The sequence below is a fragment of the Panthera pardus genome, unplaced genomic scaffold (assembly GCF_024362965.1).
Source record: "Panthera pardus isolate Hobbes unplaced genomic scaffold, ASM2436296v1 HiC_scaffold_5, whole genome shotgun sequence".
In the NCBI taxonomy this organism is placed as follows: Eukaryota; Metazoa; Chordata; class Mammalia; order Carnivora; family Felidae; genus Panthera; species Panthera pardus.
In genome coordinates, this window is record NW_026526980.1 from 5620199 (window position 1) to 5641072 (window position 20874).

Consider the following 20874-nt stretch of genomic DNA (forward strand, 5'->3'; position numbering starts at 1 on the left):
GATGTAAGTCTGATGCCTGGAAGCGTGTAGAAGGTGCTTAGGAAAGACCTGTCAGGGTGAGCGACTGGGTGAGCGCGTGCACGGCATCGTATCGTAGTCAGCTGTTTAATCTGTGGCACCACGAGGCTTGTGAGCTTTGAGGGCCGAGGGGCGACTCCTCTAGCGTGTGTCTCTCTCTTTTGCACATTTTGTGCCTGTCGCACATTTGGTTCTTAGTATGTGGTTGTGGCATCAGATCATTAGACTGATTTATTGTTTCAGTTCTCTTTTTTTCAGTAGATGAAATTATTGTTATTACAGAACTTGCCATGTTGCATTGTAATAACTGGTTTATGAATGCTTTTGTGCCTTGACTGTGAACATGGAGACAGCAGGCAGGCCCTGGGTCCTGACCTCTCTCCTTCCCAGCAGAGTACTCATAAGCAGTAAGTAAAACGGACGTAAATCTGTAGGTGTTTGCTGGAAGATAAAATAGCCATGGAAAGTGCCAGAGGAAAAGCTTTATCCTTAAGAGTATAAAAGCTGTATCCTTACTGAGATTTTTATTTACTTACTTGTCAATGTCTGTTTCTGTTTCATTGATCTTTTTGTCTGTCCTTCCACCCCATATCATACAGTTTTAATAAGTGTACATATAGAATAATTATTTTTTTTTATGATTTGCATTTTACAGTTGTTCTTGAGGCTCTACTATGGGGCCTGGCCTTGGTCAGCACAGGGGTCCTGATTTGGGGACACAAGGTCCACCTGCATCAGAATCATCTGGGAGGCTCATTCATTAATGATGCAATTCTCCCTCCCATCCTAGACCAGCTACACATATGTGTGTGAGTGCGTGTGCATGCATGTGTGTGCATGGGTGAGGGTGTGTGTGCTCAGGACTTCTCCATCACTTTTTTATTTTCGTAATTATCCTGTTCTTTTCTTGAGAGAGAGAATCCATCTCTAAATGTTAAATGAGTGTGTTCTTATATAATAGAATATACTACTAAAGTTTTTAGTAGGTAAAATATTAGGTTTCATAGAAGTTAGAAAGTTAATTCCTTCAATGAGAGCTGTGGATTATGGCTAAAAGGAGGGTGCTGCTTTATGTTAATAATAATGGTTACTGCTTCTTATTTATTTTGAGAGAGAGAGAGAGAGAGAGAGAGAGAGAGCGTGCATGCACACACATGGCAGAGGAGCAGAGAGAAGCAGAGACCGAATCCCTGGCAGGCTCCACCCCATCAGCACAGAGCCCGATGGGGGGCTTGAACTCACAAACTGTGAGATGGTGACCTGAGCTGAGATCAAGAGTCAGATGCTTAACCAACTGTGCCATCCAGGTGCCCCGATAGTTACTGCTTCTCACGTCGCTGGCCACTCCTTGTGCATGTTGATGCTTAGTCTCCTACACAGTGTCTGGAGTGGTCGTGTTACTCCTTCTTCACGGACGAGAAAACAGACTCCGTCAAGTAGAGTAATGCAGCCAAGGTTAGACATCTGAGAAAGTTAGAGTTGAAAGTGGGACCCTAGTTTCTCGGGCCCCGAAGTCCATTCTTCCCGTGTTAGGCTACAATTAGTGATTATGTTGATTTTGAAGCTGTGTTTAAAAAAATTGTTTTGGGGCGCCTGAGTGGCTCGGTTGGTTAAGCATCCGACTGTGGCTCAGCTCATGATTTCACAGTTCGTGAGTTCTAGCCCCGCGTCGGGCTCTGTGCTGACAGCTTGGAGCCTGGAGCCTGCTTTGGATTCTGTGTCTCCCTCTCTCTCTGCCCCTTTGCTGCTCACGGTCTGTCTCTCAAAAATAAATGAACATCAAAAAAAATTGTTTTTCCCCCACATTGAGGGTTCCTTCTCCATATCAGAGTCTTGGTCTTATCTCTGCAATATGTTTGGGTAGAGGTGGCACCACCTTCATACAGGAAAGGCCACATCATTGTCCTTATATTGTGACAAAGCTTAACCTTGCAGTTAAGAACATTTTGTTGTGGGGTCTGGAAAGATAGATGAGTCCCCTTTCTTCTCCACCCCTGACAAATGGCCCAGCACCAGAGGTCACCTCACATGTATTTACTGCTTTCCAGCTCCCCGCTATCACCCTGTCTCAGTCACCACAGCCCCCATGGGATGGTTGCCATCGACTGACTCCCTGCCTTCCTTTTTGTCCTGCTTCCTCTGCACAGAGATACTTACGAAGAATGCAGTTGCCGTCCCTTCACTCTGCCATAGAGAACCTTCGCTCTTTGGAAAAAGACTCGCATCCCTGATACAGTCTGGCTCTTTGCTCCAGCTACTCTGGCCTGGCCTTTTCTGGTTTTGTTTTGTTTTGTTTTGTTTTGTTTTGTTTGTTTTCAAAGCCTTTGAATAATTGTCGGGGAAGTCTTCAGGTCCCCTGACTGCAGTTCTCCCCCTGCCCCACCAGACCCCAAAGTCCCAATCATCTGGAGCTATTTTCCTTGCTCTGTACCATGGATCTGCACACTTTCTGCGAGGGGTTGTCCTTTGTGACCCCTGCTCAATACTGTCAGAGTCTAGAAATCTCTGTTTCACATTACGCGTTGGTACGATGGATTGATTACGTTTATCTGTTCAACTGCATGACAAGCTGGAAATAAACCTATTTTGCTCACACTGTGTCCACAGTGCCTGGCACATAGTAAGTGCTCAATAAATATTTATTGGGTCACTCATTTGTTCAGCAGTTAGTTGCTGAATGCTTAGCTGGTGTCAGGTTCTGTGCTGGACATGGGGCCTTCTCAAGTATTTCAGGAGTGTTTCTACCCTTCGGGTGGCTTTCTTTCTACTGGGGAAGATAGCCCAGTGGGACAGTGATTACAGAACATGACTTGAGGGCTATGTCTAGGAGGTTGGGGATGTGCCCTGGGCAGGCTGGCGGGAGAGAGCTCTGGCTCTCACTGCCTGGCTTCGAGTCTGGCTCTTCCCCTTTGCGGTTGAGCCACCTGCCTAACTTCTCAGAGCCCAAGAATTAGGTCTACTGTGATATCTTGATTTAAACAGGAAACATATTTGTTCTTTGCCATTCTTGGCCTTGTGCTGTAAAACCCCTGGAATTTCCAAAGTGATGAGAGCCATGAAGATGTCTTCTGTTATGTGAATACAGTGACTTTTAGAACGTCCCAAAGGTTGGGGGCTGGTGGCCAGGAGAACCAGCCATGCTATTAAATGGTTGGAACTTTCTTTCCCAGCAGCCCCCCCTCCTCCCTCCCTGGGGCAGAGGTGAGGAGCTGGAGGTGGAGTTCAGTTGCCAGCTCCTGGTGATTTAATCAGTTGTGCCTATGTCATGAAATCTTCATACAAACCCAAAAGGATGGGGTCCTGAGAGCTCCTGTGTTGATGAGCACACAGGGGTGCAGGGAGAGAGGCGCTCCTGAGGAGGGCATGGAAGTTGCGTGTTCTCTTCCTTTACCTGGCCCCGCGCAGCCCTCCCCCCGGCTGTTCCTGAGTTCACATCATCCTCTTATAATAAGCCGGTTATCTAGTAAGTAAAATGTTTCTCTGAGTTCTGTGAGTCGCTCTGGCAAATTCATCTAACCCCCGGAGGAGGCCGTGGGAATGTTTGAGATACACAGCCGGTCAGGCAGAAGTACAGGTGACAGCCTGGGCTTGTGACCGGGGTTGGGGGGGGCGGGGGGATGTGTGGCGTCTCATAGAACTGAGACCTTGTTCTGAATAGTACTAATTCACCATAGCCACACTTTTGGTTTCGTGGAGGAAAGCTCTATTAATTATGAGGGAAAGGGAATATAAGCAATTCAACAATTCCAGTAAACATAAAGAGGGAGAAAAATACAGAGAAGAACAGAGAAGGCTAAATTCATCAAATCGGGTACTCACAACATCCAGCCTTCTGGCTGGGGGAGCCCAGCGGCGAGCAGCCCCGTTGGAGTCCCGATGGAGCGTCCTGAGCAGAGCGCCCTCCCCTCAGGTGGGACTTCCGACTAAGTCTTCCCACCGGGGCAACATCTACACTTACCCGTATGTGATTTATTAAGTCTGCCCGAGTGCGGTCCTGAGCAAGCCGTTTTTTCCTCTGTTTCTCTTATTGTATCTCACAATCTCTGGAGCCTGGGTGTGTGCATATTTCTCTGCCCTCCCTGATCCATTCCAGGGGCCCAGCCTGGTCTGGCTCAAGGAGGTGAGGCGAATTAATTCCTCTTGGCGTCGGGGACAGAAGGGCCAGTTCTGATCCTGAGCCCGGATACGGAGCACAAGCCGACTAGTAAGCCCCCCATGACTGTGTGTGTGCGCGGCTCTGGGCGGAAATGCGCGACAAGCCACACGAACAGCTTCTTTGCAGAACAGACCTTCACCTGTGGGGTCTCTAATGCTGTCTCCAGGTGGAAAATGTCAGAATTGAGTTGAGGTGTAGGACACCCAGCTGGTGTCAGAGAATCGCTTGGTGGTGTGGGGAAAACGCACGCATCTGAAAAGGTGGTCGGAATCAGAGCTGCCCTGCCATTTGGGAGGATTAAGTCAGATACTGTGTCTAAAAGTGCCAAACACGTCGGAGTGTTAATTTCACTCCATACGGAGTGAAGTCTGGTGGGGACGGTCCTCACTCAGCTGGGACTCCTGCCATGCGGTCTACTGATGCAGGCACTAGTCTGCAGATGGAAGGGAAGGGCAAATGTGCATTAGTGAGACTTTTCGATGTTCCCGAAGGTGGAAGATTCCTTTCCACATAACTCTGGGTACAGTTCTCAGACCCCACGTCCCGAGACGTGTCTCTTCTGTGTCATTCTCCTATAGGAAACTGAGAACAAGTGACTACTAAGATATAATGGATAATTGGAAGGGATCTTCTCTTAAAAGGCCAAGTGTTACCTTTGAAGGCCATTGAAAATGGACTGTCGTAGGTAAAGTTCTGGGCATGACTGTGAGTGTTGGCTTAGGGTCATAGCCAGATTCCAGTTGGTTGGACGAACACCAGTAGGAACTTTTTTTTTTTTAATTTTTTTTTTTAATGTTTATTTATTTTTGAGACAGAGAGAGACAGAGGATGAACGGGGGAGGGGCAGAGAGAGAGGGAGACACAGAATTGGAAGCAGGCTCCAGGCTCCGAGCCATCAGCCCAGAGCCCCGACGCGGGGCTCGAACCCACGGACTGTGAGATCATGACCTGAGCCGAAGTTGGACGCCCAACCGACTGAGCCACCCAGGTGCCCCACCAGTAGGAACTTTTTTTTTTTTAATTTTTTTTTTTAACGTTTATTTATTTTTGAGAGAGAGAGAGACAGAGCATGAACGGGGGAGGGTCAGAGAGAGGGGGAGACACAGAATGTGAAGCAGGCTTCAGGCTCCGAGCTGTCAGCACAGAGCCTGACGCGGGGCTCGAACTCACGGATCGTGAGATCATGACCTGAGCCGAAGTTGGACGCCCAACCGACTGAGCCACCCAGGCGCCCCACCAGTAGGAACTTTTGAAAGGCTGGCACACAGCTGTATCTGCCAAGGCTCTTGGGCAACAAGCAACAGGAATCTCCAGCTAAGGATGTTGTGGGCTTGCAGAATTGATGGAAGGCCGGGTTTGGAGATGGGAAGGAGTCAAGACAACTTTGGAAGGCTCCTGTGCTGGACACAGGGGCCCAGAGGTGTCTCTTAGCAGGAATGCTGGTCCAGTTAAGGTGCTGCTGCCAGAGTGACTCTCATTCTGGTCAAGATTGAAGGTCTAGGGAGTAAACACCTGACTGGCCAGTCTCAGTCTCAGGTCACATGACCACCTGCTCGCCACCAGCAGAAGGATTTGGCTGAAGGAGCTTCGTGGGAGCCCGCTGGCTTGTGTAGTGCAAGATGTTTCCTTGGGTCACCATCCCAGGACAGGATGCAGTGAGGCAGAAGTAAACTTTCAAATGAAATCTGGGTGCTGTTATGAAGGTGGCTGTTATGAATGAACACAGGGTGGCCATAATGCCCATCAGTTGTCCCCTGTTGCTGCTGTATTGTAGTGATAGGCTTTCTTGTGACAATACCATGTGGTTTAAAAATGTTCGTGTCTAGGGGCACCTGTGTGGCTCAGTCGGTTAAGCAGCAAACTTGGGCTCGGGTCATGATCTCACAGTTCACAAGTTTGAGCCCCATATCCGGCTCTGTGCTGACAGCTCAGAGCCTGGAGCCTGCTGTGGATTCTTTGTCTCCCTCTCTCTGCCCCTCCCCTCCTTGTGCTCAGTCTCTCTCTTTCTCTCTCTCTCTGTCTCTCAAAAAATTAAATAAACATTAAAAAATAAACAAAAAATAAAAATGTTCATGTCTATGTGATCGGTGTCCTTTGATCCTTGCAATGACCCTGAGGGGTAGGCAAGCAGGAGTAGGGTAATTTCCCTGCTCTTACAGGTGTAAAACCTTGGAGGCTGGTCATTTTTGTAGCATTGACTTTGTATCTAGTACCCATTGGTGCTGGAGCATGCACTTTGGTTAGGTGGGTCACGTGGTTTGTAGGTGGTGAACAGGATTGGAGACAGACTTTGTTTTCCTACTGTGGTCCTGTTCTCTGACACTATAGCCCCTCGTGGTTTTCCTAACACACCGTTTCCCCAAAAAGTACTTAATATTAAGTGTTAAATGTCAGGGCATTCAATTCCCCTCAGCTGCCTAATGGCTCAGTGGTTCGCCTTTTCTTTTCCAGTCTCAGCGATACTGGGGGAGAGACCTGGTTTGGTATTAATGTGAGGTTGAATGAAATGAAATTACTGATACTTGGTCCTTTCGACCTGCGAAGACAACAGTATCCTACGGTTCAAAGTGTGTCCAGCACAGCCCCCTCCTCCTGTCTAAACAGAGGCTTCGGGCTTAGCCTTCCTCCAGCAGAGCGGCACAGGGGCTTGCTCTGTGGGGCCCAGTGCTGCGACAGCAATAGAGTTTTCCCTTGTCAAACAGGCGTCTCTCCCGTGGAAAACAGGAGTCAAACCCAGGACAAGTAAACCAGCCTACCCATGCTCGGATGTAACAAAAGTTGCCCATCTGTTTGTGAATGGCTCAAGTCTGGGAAAGAGCACTGCCCGTGTGCCTTTTGTACACAATGTTATTCTGTTACAGCCGAAATCGCAAAGCGTGAGCCTGTGGGAGGCAGATGTGTTTGATCTTTCGGAGATCACACAGCATCACACAGCAAGATGTAAAGCGTCAGACACCACGGACATGAAAGGAAATGGCAGGCGAGGCTCCTTGCATGATTTTGTCCTCCGAAAGCCCCCCAGGAGGAAGTGGGGCAGTCAGCAGGCTCCCGAGCGCCGCGTTTCTCCTCACCCCTTCCCGTCGGAGTTGCGGTCCTGCTCTGTTTGGCCCTCAGAACAAAGACCCATTCTTGTGCTTCATGAAAATTATTCCACGTACTGTCAGTCACACTGGCCTTGGGAGAGGCTGTAATGTGTGTTTTGAATAGTTTGCCTTCCGGAAATAATGGCCCAAGGACTCAGCAGACACTGGAAGTCACCTCAAGGGCCAGATACGTTATTGTTCCTCAGAAGCGTCTCCTTCCTCCGTGGAATTACAGAACACCGTCTGGAAGGTGTCCATTGGAATTATCGGCAGCGACCCAAACTTGGGGCCGGCAGGATGAGTGTGGGAATTGGAGCTCAGTTTGAATCCTCGTGTCGCCAGTCCCCAGTCATGTTGGACTGTGGGCAAGTTTTGACTTTCTTGTGCCTCAACGTCCTCATCTGTAAATGGGAACAGCAGTAACTTTATCGACTCAGTAGAGCTCTGAGTCAGTTCGTGTGAAGCCGAACAGCCAGTATGCTTCCAGAAATTGTTAGCTATTGTTACTGTCGTTGTAATTTTATGTAAAGTGTCCGGACACTTGGTAAATATTCTCTGCGCACTGGGTCTCTTTGCCGTGATGGGTGGCAATGGGTTGGCTTTGAGTATTTGTCTCAGAACATTTAGGAAATGTACATTTTTGTGATCCTTTCAGGGAATGTTGTCAGAAGAAGTCAGAGAAAGGAGCTTTTCTTCTCCTTTCAAAGCTTGCCAGGGAAGAGTGATTTGTTTTGGTGATTTTTCTTTACCTGTGAAGAGTTAGAAACATTCGTGAACTTTTCAGGAAGCTACAAAACAAAACCAGCCGACCTTTGCTGTTCCTTAATGTTATTCTCAGCACAGTTGAAAACTGTTGTTATGGATTCCTCTGGACACTTATGAAACCAAATGGCTTTGTCAGGCATTCCTTTTCTTCTTTTAAAGGTCTTGTTCATCATGTGATTTTTGTCTTCAGTTTGTCATGGGTTTCTTCCCAAGCTATTAGTTTGAGGTGTTGCCTGGATGTTTTAATTCTTCTCATCCTGCAAAAAATCTTGGGGTTCATTAATTGGATTTTCTATCCTCCTGAGTACTTCATTTCCACTTTGAGGATCTGTAGTAGGTGGTTCCACATTATGTGTGTGTGTGTGTGTGTGTGTGTGTGTGTGTGTATAAATAATTTTTTTTAACATTTATTTATTTGAGAGAGAGCGAGAGCGTGCCCAAGAAGGGGAGGGGCAGAGAGAGAGGGAGACACAGAATCCGAAGCAGGCTCCAGGCTCTGAGCTGTCAGCGCAGGGCCCAACACAGAGCTCAAACCCACAAACCGCAAGATCATGACCTGAGCCGGAGTCGGATGCTTAACCGACTGAGCCACCCAGGCGCCCCTGTATATATATATTTTTTCATGTTGTATATTCTTTTATTTTACTGTAGTGATCAAATGAATTGATTTCTTTTTGGAAAAAGATTATTTTTAGCTATAGGGGAACTCTAGGGCATTTAGCAAATCTGAGCACATTTCCATGTCTGAATATCAATAAATATTTGTATTGTTTATAGCCACTGACAATAGTGCTTGGCCCAGGGGAAACAATATGCAAGCACTGTCATCACCATCACCATCATCATCACTGTCCCGATAGCAGAGAGAGGCCATGAGCCTGAAGTCTAAGCTCTGACGGGAGAGGCCCACCCAGCCACAAATCACCAATTACCAGCCGTGTAATTTTGGACTTGATTATCTTCTCTAGGCCTCTGTTGTATCATCCGGAACATCAGATGATAATCATGGTCCCCGCTTCCTTGTATATAACAATGTTTGCTTGGCACAGCCAGTAAGAACTTACTAAAACTCAATACATTGTCTCCCTATGACTTGACATACCAGTGTTTGGGCCAATTTGGAAACGAAAGGCTAGAATGATCGCTCATTAATTCCGCTATGCCACAGTTATCTATTGGTAGACTACTGTGTTGGCATTAGGGATGTAAACTGGACGAGATGTTTCTCCGATTGAGTCCAGGAGACGGGCATGTAAATTGCGAACAGTCAAGGAGGCCTGTAGTAACAATTGCATAGTATAGACGTGAGAGGTGAGTACTGGGTCTTTAGTGGTCACATGGGAAGAATGGGAATTCCAGCAGCAGGAGTAGCAAGTGCGAAGGTGGAGGCAGGCATGAGCAAAAGGGGGGATTGTGGATGATGTGTTGTAGGTGTTGGGAGGTGATCTGGAAAGTCACTAGGTGTTTGAACTTTATCCATTAGGATATCATTGTTTTTCTTTTTCTTTATTTTTTTTTAAAATCTTATTTTATTTTAAGTTTATTTATTTATTTTGAAAGAGAGAGAGAGAGCAAGCGATTGAGCAGGACCTGGGGAGATGCAGAAAGAGAGGGGGAGAAGAATCCCAAGCATTGTTAGTGCGTAGCCTGACCTGGGGCTCGAACTCCTGTACAGTGAGATCATGACCTGAGGTGAAACCAAGAGTCCGTTGCTTAACTGATGAGCCACCCAGGTGCCCCTAAATTGTTTTTTTTTTTAAATGTTTTATTTATTTATTGAGAGGGAGAGCGTAAGTAGGGGAGGGGCAGAAAGAAGGGGGACAGAGGATCCAAAACGGGCTGTGTGCCGACAGGCTGACAGCAGTGAGCCCGATATGGGGCTCGAACTCATGAACCACCAGATCATGACTTGAGCTGAAGTCAGACGCTCAACTGACTGAGCCACCCTGGTGCCCCTCTTTTTTTTTTAAATTCATTTTGAGAGAGAGAGAGCAGGGGAGGGCCAGAGAGAAGAAGAGAGAGTCCCAAGCAGGCTCCACGCTGTCAGCGGAGAGCCCAGTATGGGGCTTGAATTCATGAGCTGTGAGATCACGACCTGAGCCGAAATCAAGAGTTGGATGCTTAACTGACTGAGCCCCCCAGGGACCCCAGTTAGGGTATCATTTCTTAGGCTGTGGCTATTTGCATACCATTTTCACAGTTTTTGCCATTTCTCTATACCGTCTGAGCCAGGTGTTGGCTTGTGGTGGAATTTGAAGGCCCTGCCTTATGACTCTGGTCTTGTCCTAAGTAACGGCATCAGTGATATCAAAGACGGACGGCTGGTTATAGATTTTCTTGATGCATTGAAGTGATTAACATAGAAATGTTCATCTGTGTCCCTTCTGAAATTGTGTCATGGACTGTATGCCATGGCAAAGTGTGGCGTGGGTGAGAGAGAAATAAAGGACAATATAGTCAGATCTGCATTTCCCGAGGAGGTGGGGGGGATGGGTGGGGTGCGATGGGGCCCTGGGAGCAGGGGACAGGGGGGCTGGGTGGAGGGAGTGCTCTTGGGAGGAGAGACGGAAGGATCGAGAAGCATTGTGACTGAGTCTTGATAAGCCTGAGGTGCTGACTGGACACGGAGGATGAGACGTCCGTTCTCTGGCTCTAAGGTGCGGCCAGAAATCAGAACAAACTGGTTTTCAATTGTTCCCTTTTGTTTGAAAGCAGGCTTCGGCGTGGAGTTTTCTTTCTCCCAGACTGTGGGTTCCCACCAGGCTTGGAGACCCATGGGCCACTGGCTTAATGCCCCTTCTGTGTCTCATTTCCCATTTATTCCCTCCTTCTGCATCTAGGGACTCTCGTCTCCATTCTTTTTCCCTTTTAATGTCACCAGCCCCTTCAGCTGATTTCCTTCCCAGCCGCCAGTTCCTGTTCCTGATTTTGAAACGTCTCTTCTGCCGGGAGAATCCGGGACAGTGTTTGCTTCTGGAGAGAGCTGGAGGTCTGTCCACCCCAGAGAAGACAGATCCTGTGTTGGTGTTAGTAACTTGTGAAAATGGTCAGAAATTACGATTTAACCCATTTAAGAATTGCTTATTGTTTTGATTTCTCGCTCTTCTGGTAGAACATACATTTGATTTTTTTTACTTTCTTTTTACACCCTCAAACGCTCACACTTAACACTGTCTTGAAAACTATTGCCTTGTGAGTTTTCGCCCTTACCAGGCTTGCATTTTTTTTTTCTGGTTCTGTGTCAACTTTTTTTTTTGTTCTCTTTTTTACTCCCTTCCCTCCCTCTGGGTACCTTGTGTTCATGACCGAGATTTATTTGTTCTGCGGTTTTCTCCATGTTCTCAGAATTTTTACAAATAAAACACAGGTTTTATTGCTATTGTTTTACAAAAATTGAATCCTATGTAACGTTCGGCTTCTGCATTTTCTCTCTTGGCCGAACCCTTTCCAAGTTACGGTTCCAATAATCGTTCTAATTACTTTTAGTTTTTTAATTCTACTAGTTTTTATTTTTTTTTAAGTTTATTTATTTATTTTTGAAAGAGAGAGAGTGAGCGAGCAGGGAAGGGGCAGAGAGAGAGGGAGAGAGAATCCCAAGCAGGCTGCACACTGTCAGTGTGGAGCCTGATGCAGGACTCAAACTCCTATACCGTGAGAATATGATTTGAGCTGAAATCAAGTGTCAGGTGCTTCACCAGCTGAGCCACCCAGGTTCCCCTTGAGCATCTTTTCTTTTTCTTCTTTTTTTACAAAAAAAAAATTTTTTTTTTAACATTTATGTACTTTTGAAGGACAGAGAGAGACAGAGCGTGAGCCAGAAAGGGGCAGAGAGAGAGGGAGACACAGAATCTGAAGCAGGCTCCAGGCTCTGAGCTGTCAGCTCAGCTTGAGCAGAGCTTGAGCTTGTGAACCACAAGATCATGACCTGAGCCAAAGTCAGACACTTAACCAACTGAGCCACCCAGGTGCCCCTCTTTTTCTTCTTTTGAGAGAGAGAGAGAGAGAGAGAGAGAGAGAGAGAGAATGAGTGAGCAAGGGGCAGAGAGGGAGAGAGAGAGAGAATCTCAGGAGGGCAGAGGATAATGAATCGTGAAGTGGGGCTGGAACTCAAGAACCGTGAGACCATGACCTGAGCCAAACTCGGATCCTTAAGTGACTGAGCCACCCAGGTGCCCCTGCATATTTTTTATTTGTGGGTTAGAAACACTTTTTAAAATCTTTTTGTAGATATTCTTTTTTTTTTTTTTGCTTAACATTATGATCTAAACTTAAAAAGAAATGTATTTCAAGTTCTCTATAAGCATTTAAAATAAAATAGTTGTGCACTTTTTCCTCATCATAACTTTTAAATCGTATTTCTTCATTTGTTGTAGCTCAAGGTAGCAATATTTCTGGTTTTTGAGACAAGAATATTTCTTTAATGCTTATTTTGGAAAGGAGCTAAGTTCAGGAAAGCATAAAGGCAAGAAAGACATCAGCAGTAATTCCTTTGCCAAGTGGCTCTTAATTTTTTTCACCTAATTCCCTTTAGGATTTTTTTTTTTTTTTTTAGCATAGTTGGGAACATACTTAGTATGTAGTTTTATATCCCGTTTACTTTTCATTTTATATTTTAAACCTGTGGGTCTTCACTAGAAGCTCTTGGTATGAGTTTTAAGGGCTAAATAGCATTTGACGATATGCTCTGTTACTGTTCATTCAACTAGTTCCCAGTGTCAGCTCTTTAGGTGTTTTTTTAACTTTCCACAGGTGCAGATAATGTGTTTCGAATATTTTCATTTGTAAATCTTTATCCGATTTGTAGATTGCAGCGGAGGACTGGTCTTTGCCAGTGAAATTTACAGGCTACAGGATGTGCCCTTTGGAAAAGTTAGTTCATAAGGCACAAATACAGAGCATAGCCGCTGCAAATGGTTGTCATGTCATGGCCTTGCCGTAGCAAGGCTGGTGTGATCGTGCTGCCTTCAATCTGGCACAGGGCTGATGCTGTTAATTGCCTGATTTTTAGGGGTACAGTTGACTCCACTCCAGGTGACATTGGAGCTTTCCACATGAGGATAATCCAGTCCATTTTCATAACTGTACTTGGTTTTCTCCAAAAGGTTCCTCTAACACGTGAAAGGAGCGCTTTGCAATGTGCCCTCCTTCATAAGGTTACTTTTATTGTTGATCCTGTCTGTTGTTCTAACGTTTGCCATAAAAAAGTAGACGATTCTTAAGAATCTTACTGTAGATGGATGTGGCAGGTTAAGGAGTCTTGAAATAGAGGTTGCAGCTTGCGGAATTTCAGCAGTAAACTAGTTAAGCTCATGCCGTGTCCCCCTGTGCTGGTGGTAGATAACTTTCACATTCAGCCGGAGCAGGCTATTTGATTTTCCATACATGAACTCCTTTATCAAGCTTTACTGAGCACCTTGAGGACCGTTTTTTTTTTTTCTTTTTAAATAGCTTTTTAAATAGCTTTGAAGTCTAATATACATACCATACAAATCTACCTCTTGTAAGGGTACAATGCAGTGATTTTTTTTTTTTTTTCAGTACTTTTGTGAGTTGTGCAACCATTAACCACAATATAGTTTTAGGACATTTTCATCGTGCCAAAGTTTCCTCCTGTGCCAATTTATAGTTAACCCCTGATTCCAGCGTTAGGCGACCACGAATTGACTTTTGGTTTGTGTATATTTACCTTTTCTCAGCGTTTCATGGAATCCTGCACTGTGTAGCCTTTTGGGTCTGACTTCTTTCTCTTAGCATAGTGTTTCCAAGGCTCATCTTCGTTGTAGTGTCAGTTTTTCACCCCTTTGTAGGGGGTGCTGAGCAGTGTTCTGTATCGATACACCACAGTCGATGTATCTCTTCATCTGGTAAACAGTTGTATGCGTAAAAACCTGAAGTGATTTTTTTTTTGACTGGTGCTTTTTATTTAAATTTCTTTTAATGTTTTATTTATTTTTGAGAGAGAGAGATAGAGCATCAGCAGGGGAGGGGCAGAGAGAGAGGGAGACACAGAGTCCGAAGCAGGCTCTGGGCCCTGAGCATCAGCACAGAGTCCAGTGTGGGGATTGAACTCACGAACCACGAGATCATGACCTGAGCCGAAGTTGGATGCTTAACCGACTGAGCCACCCAGGTGCCCCTAAATTTTAAAATTTTTTTTATCTTAAAGAGAGAGCGGGAGCGGGGGAGAGAGGCAGAGAGAGTGAGAGAGATGGAGAGAGAGAGAATCCCAAGTGGGTTCCATGCTTAGTGTGTAGCCTGATGTGGGGCTCAGTTCCATGACTCTGGGATCATGACCTGAGCCGAAATCAAGAGTCGGATGCTGGGGCACCTGGGTGCTCAGTTGGTTGGGCGACTGACTTCGGCTCAGGGCATGATCTCACCGTTTTGTGGGTTCAAGCCCCATGTCAGCCTCTGTGCTGACAGCTCAGAGCCTGGAGCCTGTTTCAGATTCTGTGTCTTCCTCTCTCTGCCCCTCCCCTGCTCACACTCTGTGTCTCTCTGTCTCTCAATAATAAATAAATGTTAAAAAAAAAAAAAAAGTCGGATGCTCAACCGAATGAGTCACTCAGGTGCCTCTTGATTGGTGATTTTAAAAATATGAAAACAGGGAGACTCTTAAATATGGAGAACAGAGGGTTACTGGAGGGGTTGTTGGGAGGGGATGGGCTAAATGGGTAAGGGACATTAAGGAATCTACTCCTGAAACCATTGTTGCACTATGTGCTAACTAATTTGGATGTAAATTAAAAAAAAATCAATAAAAAAATGAAAACGGGGTGCCTGGGTGGCTCAGTCAGTTAAGTGTCTGACTTTGGCTTAGGTCTTGATATCACAGTTTGTGAGTTCAATCCCCACGTTGGGTTCTGTGCTGACAGCTCAGAGCCTGGAACCTGCTTCGGATTCTGTGTCTCCCTTTCTCTCTGCACCCCCTGCCCCTACTTGCACTCTTCCTCTCAAAAATAAACATTAAAAAGTTTTTAAAAATATGAAAACATTTGCTGTTAAGTCCCCCCCACTTAATTAAAAACATGCCCAATTCACTGACTTACATTAGAAGTTGGATGTGATGAAATGCCATGGAGGCAGCCAGCCCACCACAGCGATGCCAGAAAGCATGTAGCAGAGAGCATTCTGGGAAATAGGAGAGACCAAGCTGAGAAAATGAAGAGCCCCGCTCAAGCAGGTGCCCCTTTGCTTTGCAGGAATTATCATAGAAATGAGTAAAGATGAGAAGAAATGGAAGCCTTAGGGCGTGAGGTCATAAATCAGCGCCTGTAGTGTGTCTGCCATGCGTTAACGAGGTGGAGATGCGTGTGGTTGGACGAGTGTGTTCTGCCTGATTCAACCGACCTGGGCCCGAAATACGAATTGTACAACATCTCCTGAGACGCGTCTCTCGCCTGAATGTGCAAGTCTGTATTCTGAGTCCCCCAGGGGAGGCACCATTTTGGCCACGGTTACCACACTTGTGCCACATACTGGGACAGGCATTGTGCTACATAGTGGGACACGGAAGATGCATGAGGCACGATCCCTGGTGTCTGGGAGCTCAAGTTAGTGAGAGGAGACAGCTCTAGGAAGCAGCTCATTAACAGAGAGGTTGGTCAAGTGCCGTACTAGAAAGAAGCTCAGAATGAGAAGCCCTCAGGAAGGCTTCCTGGTGGAGGGGACCCTCGAGCCAAGTCTTGAATGACCAGTAGGTACAAGGTCAGGTAGAATGGGAAGTGAAAAGGGGGCATGGGGAGGGTGATAAACAGAATGGCCTTTGGCAAGGTGGTCATCGCAATGAATTAATTATAGGATTAGTACCCCCTGTGGGTTTTCTGCTGCATTAGGTTGATAGTGACATGTCTGCATCTGGAAGGTAATACTGATGATGTAACCTGAGCCTTGGGGACTGGGTTTGTGCTGTTCACCTGCATTCCATTCTCTTTAGGGGCCAGATATTATCTAGAGTTGGCGGGGCAGTTACTGACTTGTGCACTAGAACCAAGCAAACTAACAGGGATTGTTGATTTCATTACCATATTTGCCGATAATTTGTTTAAAGGTACCGGCTGTGGTTTATTATGGAGAATAATAATTCTGGTGTATTCCTCCCGGGATAGGGCTTTGGCTGGGCTCCATTTTGCCATACGTCTTTTGGTTGCTGTGGAATTTAGATAGTTTTGCTAGGTGTCCCAGCTTTCAGGAAGCCCTTAAATGTGTGCCTGAGTAAACTTGCAGAGAGACTGGCATAGGCACAGCTCATATTTAAGGATGACATCTGCCCAGCAAAGAGGGTTGTTCCAGTGTGGGGGAGTAATCTGGGACTCAGGGTTCAAGATTATTTACTCATTTTCCTGCCCGCTGAGAAAGGATTTAGGGAGCACGTCCTGTGTACCAGACATTGAGCCAGTTGCAGGAGAGCCAAGGTAGGAGCTGGAAACCAGCGTAGTTGAGGACACCTGTTTGGTTTGGGATGCCACATAGGTTTCTTTCCTGTGGAGGGCCAGCTTTGATCATTGGCAATGGTCGCCTAGAATGCTGGGATGGATTAGTGATGTCTGTCATGAGCACAGGCTGGAGAGTGAATGTATGAATGCTGGGTATTTGATGCTCTGTTAGGGTTTTCTGGCGCAGGCAGAGGACTCGAGTAAAAGTGGGGTATAGGAGAGAGAGGACATTTGTCTTAGAATAAGCATGTTTGTCTTGGTATGGGGTGTATTGGAAACTACCTTGGATCAGTTCAGGCTTGGGCAGGACTGGAGTACAGATGTTGTTAATTATGTACTGTCTTATATTGCTGCTTATTATGTACTCATGTTACTGTCTCTGAAATGTCTTTAGCCTGTTTTTTTTTAGGTGTAAAATGGAGGTAATACCACCTGTATCATAATGTTGGTGGAAAGAGTTAATGAAATAATGGCTATGAAAATATTTTACCACCCACAGAGCAATAAACTCTTGGAGTATTATTGCTACAGGTGTAGAGGTGAGTGGATCAGGAAATGCCTGAAGTTAGGCAAGGTTGAGCCAGATGGTGATGGCCTCCGGGCCTTTGCACTGGGTCCCCCTGCCCAGCCTGCTATGTCTTGTCACATCCGGGTCGTAACTCCAAGGTTACCTCCATTTGGGCCACCGAATCTAAGCCTGTTCCTGACGTGTCTCCACCTATCACCTCGTCTTGTTTTATTTTCTTCAAAGTTCTCATAACTGAAATGGTCTGCTTAGTTTGTGTATCTCCCTCTGTTAGAACCATGCAAATGTGGTGAGGCAGAGACCTTGGTATGTCTTTGTATCCTCAGAGCCTAGATTAATAGAGCCTGGCACAGAGGAGTTCAGGATTTTTTAACGTATGTTGCATGAGTGAATGGAAGGGTCTCTGAAGTCCACAGACCCGATGGGCCTTGGGGCCCGAGAGCCCTGGGATGGTTGTTAAGAATAGGACATAGTAGCTGTGACCTCCTCTCTTTGCCAACATGATCTTGAAACTATTTCCTTGGTTATTGAGAAATAAATTTAATTGAATCCACAGTAGTTGTAACTTAATTGAAAATTCTTTCCATTAACTCTGGATCTGACTTCACAATATTCTTGCAACAAAATAAAGAACAAGAATCAGAATTCATATTATTTTTTTAGTGTATGTAACAGGCCATGAAATTATACAATGTTTCCAATTTGGCAGGCTGGTGCATTCAATCTCTTCAAAGATAATCTAATTCTTTAAAGTACATGTGATATGAATTAGAGTTGGAACTTGTGAATTGGATACAGTTAGCAGCCAGCCCCTCCCTAAGCCTAACTGATCTGTTTTTAAATTGGATTTTATTCTTTTCTCCTCTGATGGCTGGCACCAATTCCATTTCCCTTGTTTCCTGGGAATTGTTACTATGCGTTCAGGAGTCTGATGAATATGGCCAGACTTTGTGGGGCTTCCTGGACTTATGTGAAATGAACAGAAACGGGGAGAGGTGTGTGGAGAGGCCCCAGTCAATTCCGTGTCACTTACCTGACTGCCAATCCAGCTGTCCAGTGTGTACCTTCCCGTTGAGCTTTACAACCGCTGACACACCCCCTCCCCGGAGGTGCTGGGGCTGCCCTGGTTGTCTGTCTCCCTTCACAGATGGACTGATGAATCACTGGTTCCCTTGCAGGGTGACCTGTCTGTGCGCCCAGTTTGAGGCCGTCCTGCAGCATGGCCTGAAGAGGAGCCGGGGATTGGCGCTCACGGCGGCCGCAATCAAACAGGCAGCAGGCTTCGCCAGCAAAACAGAAACAGGTACTGCTTGGCCTGATGCAGCGCAGAGGATGAGGTCTTTTCTGTTGCCCTCCTTTTAAAAAGTTTTCATTTATTTTTTAAGCGTGTGGGACGGGGGTGGGGGGAGCGTGGTGGTGCAGAAATCCACGAGTGAGAAAGTCTTACCCGCAGTCACTATTGGCGTTGTCCTTTGCGGACCCCTTGGAGCCGCGGGTTGCCATCTCTGGGGGCTCGGGGTGCTGCAGCCAAGGTGCATATGTGACCAGCGTGGCTGGCAATCGCTGGGAACTCAACGTGTTCTAATTTTGTGCATGGGGATAGCACGCCATTCCGCGGTCAAGTCTGTCTTCAGCAACAGCGACAGCAGGTCTCTGAGCTTACGCCTCTGCTACCGTCCGTATGCGTGTTGCCAGAGCATTTCCCGCGTGTCCTGCTCCTGTGTGTCTGACCGACGGGCCAGTGTTAATAATGACTACTGACACATAGGAGCAGTTTGCACAAGCCTGGAACCTCGTCAGTCTTTTATGTCAGTTAGCTCATTCGGCAGCCTTGTGAGTAGCAGGGACCTTATTTTCTCCATTATGCAGATGAGAAAACCGTTCGAAGCGATTTGCTTTGGATCTGAACCTAGAAGCATCTCATGTCCTATAAGATACGTACTCTGCCCTTCCTCCAGGACATTTTATTTAAAAAAAAATTTTTTTTAACGTTTATTTATTTTTGAGACAGAGAGAGACAGAGCATGAACAGGGAGAGGCAGAGAGAGAGGGAGACATAGAATCTGAAACAGGCTCCAGGCTCCAAGCTGTCAGCACAGAGCCCGACGCGGGGCTCGAACTCACGGACTGTGAGATCGTGACCTGAGCTGAAGTCGGACGCTTAAGCGACCGAGCCACCCAGGGGCCCCCCTCCAGGACATTTTAAAGAGTAGGTTCTTTCAGACCCTGCTTGTGAGTGCTGCTCTGAGTTCCTGAATCTTGTCACTGTGGCGACGTGCATGTCACTGCTGACCGAAATGTTCGGAGGGCCCCTCGCTCACAGCTGACCATCGGCCCTCGCCGTGTCTGGCCGGGGCGTCTGTGGGAATTCTCTGCCAGACAAGGCAGGTCTCTGCCTCTCCCTCTCCCTCTCCCCCCTCCCTCTCCCTCGTGTTGTGTGTCTGCCTTCCTTGGATTCTCAGCTCTGTCGTTCATCTCCCCAGTTGCTCCTGTTCACGAGCGAACGTGCTTCCCCTTGGGGTCAGGGGACAGCCACGAGAGGGATTCCCGTTACTGTCGATTTTTCTTCTGTGCTCCTGGGTCCCTTCTTTAAGATCTGGGGACATACGGGGCCGGCTCAGACAGGAGCCGCCTGCAAGGGCCTCATTCCTCGTGGAAACCACCGCCTGCTGCCTCGGTCGCCTAGGATGTTGGCCTCTGCCATCTTGGTGGCTTCTGTCCTCCACATGCAGCCGGCTCAGTGCTCTGGGCTGGTTGATGAGCTGCTGGAGGACGTACCTTTTTCCAGGGTCCTCCTCACCATGATGGGCCCTCGTGTTTCTTCTCGTTTCCTTCTTCCCTGTGTGTGCGCAGCTACTTGAGAGGAACCAGTGTGGGGCAGGCCACGAGGCCTTGGGTCTGCTTCCGTCCGATGAGGTCAGCCACTGGCCCGGTGGGAGGCAACGTTGGCTTTGGAGTCAGGCCCTGAGGGTAAGGCTGGTAGACCCTAGGGCAGCGCCCCTGCTGCGTCTTCGTTGTTTTCACCGGTGAGGCTGACGTACATTCCGTCTCCCTGGGGGGCTGTCCGGAGGCTTCCGCCGAGGCCGCCTCCGTTCCTAGAGCCTAGTCACCGTGTAACCAGTTACCCTCCTCTCCCCAACACCCTTTAAACGCGTAGACTCTTCCTCCGTCTCCTCCCACGGGGGCTCCAACCTTCGGCCGTGCAGGATGGCTCTGTCTGGCCCTACCCGGACTAGGATTCGTGTCTTTCTCTTACTTGGGCCTGGTGATCAGAGGAGCACCAGCACACGTGTGAGGCTGTGGCCACCGTTCGTTCATGCCGCTTCCCGGTGTCTCAGCGCCCTTTCTGCACCTGCATCCGGAACAGACCCCGGCCGGTGAGCAGGGTCTCTGCTTTGCTTTCTGCCGTGGAAGAGGTTCCGGGCCTCCCGGCAATTAGGAGCGGGGGAAAGACCGAACTGGCTTAGCCCGCGAGTGGCTGCCAAGGGCTTCCTTCAGTCTTGTCGCGGTGCAGTTAACCAGTCACTGGTACACATGGTCCTTGGCTGATTAGAGCCTCTTTCCTCTTATTGAACGTTTTATTAAATCCTTATGTGGGGGGGGGTGGTGGTGGGTTTTCAGCTGCCAGGAGTCAGGACGAATCAGATTGGTGGCTGTTTACAGCTGTTCGTAAAGCCATTGGAATGACCGTAGCAGGCGGAATGGAGAAAATGAAATCTTGAGAGGAGGGTTGGATGTGAATGAGTGTCACTGTGCTCCCTCGTCCCTGCTGGCTGCTGGCCTGGGCCCTTTATGTAGCTTTGCAGTTAATACCAGACCCTAGAGCTGGTGACGTGTGACCCTAGAAATCCCGCTCTGTGACTCGTCACACGTGAGCTCCCTGGGACATCC

General features: G+C 47.3%; 1 protein-coding gene across 4 annotated transcripts in view; it reads left to right on the forward strand.

Annotated features, from left to right (window-relative positions):
• Positions 1–20874, forward strand: part of SNX29 (sorting nexin 29) — a 499743-nt gene that overhangs the window by 22113 nt on the left and 456756 nt on the right. For 3 of the 4 annotated variants that reach the window (XM_019468619.2, XM_053894354.1, XM_053894353.1), the window contains exon 4: positions 18162–18286. The exons of the other annotated variant lie outside the window; for it this stretch is intronic. In XM_019468619.2, coding sequence (XP_019324164.1) covers positions 18162–18286 — 125 coding nt within the window. The remainder of the gene's footprint in view (positions 1–18161; positions 18287–20874) is intronic. 4 annotated transcript variants of the gene reach the window in all.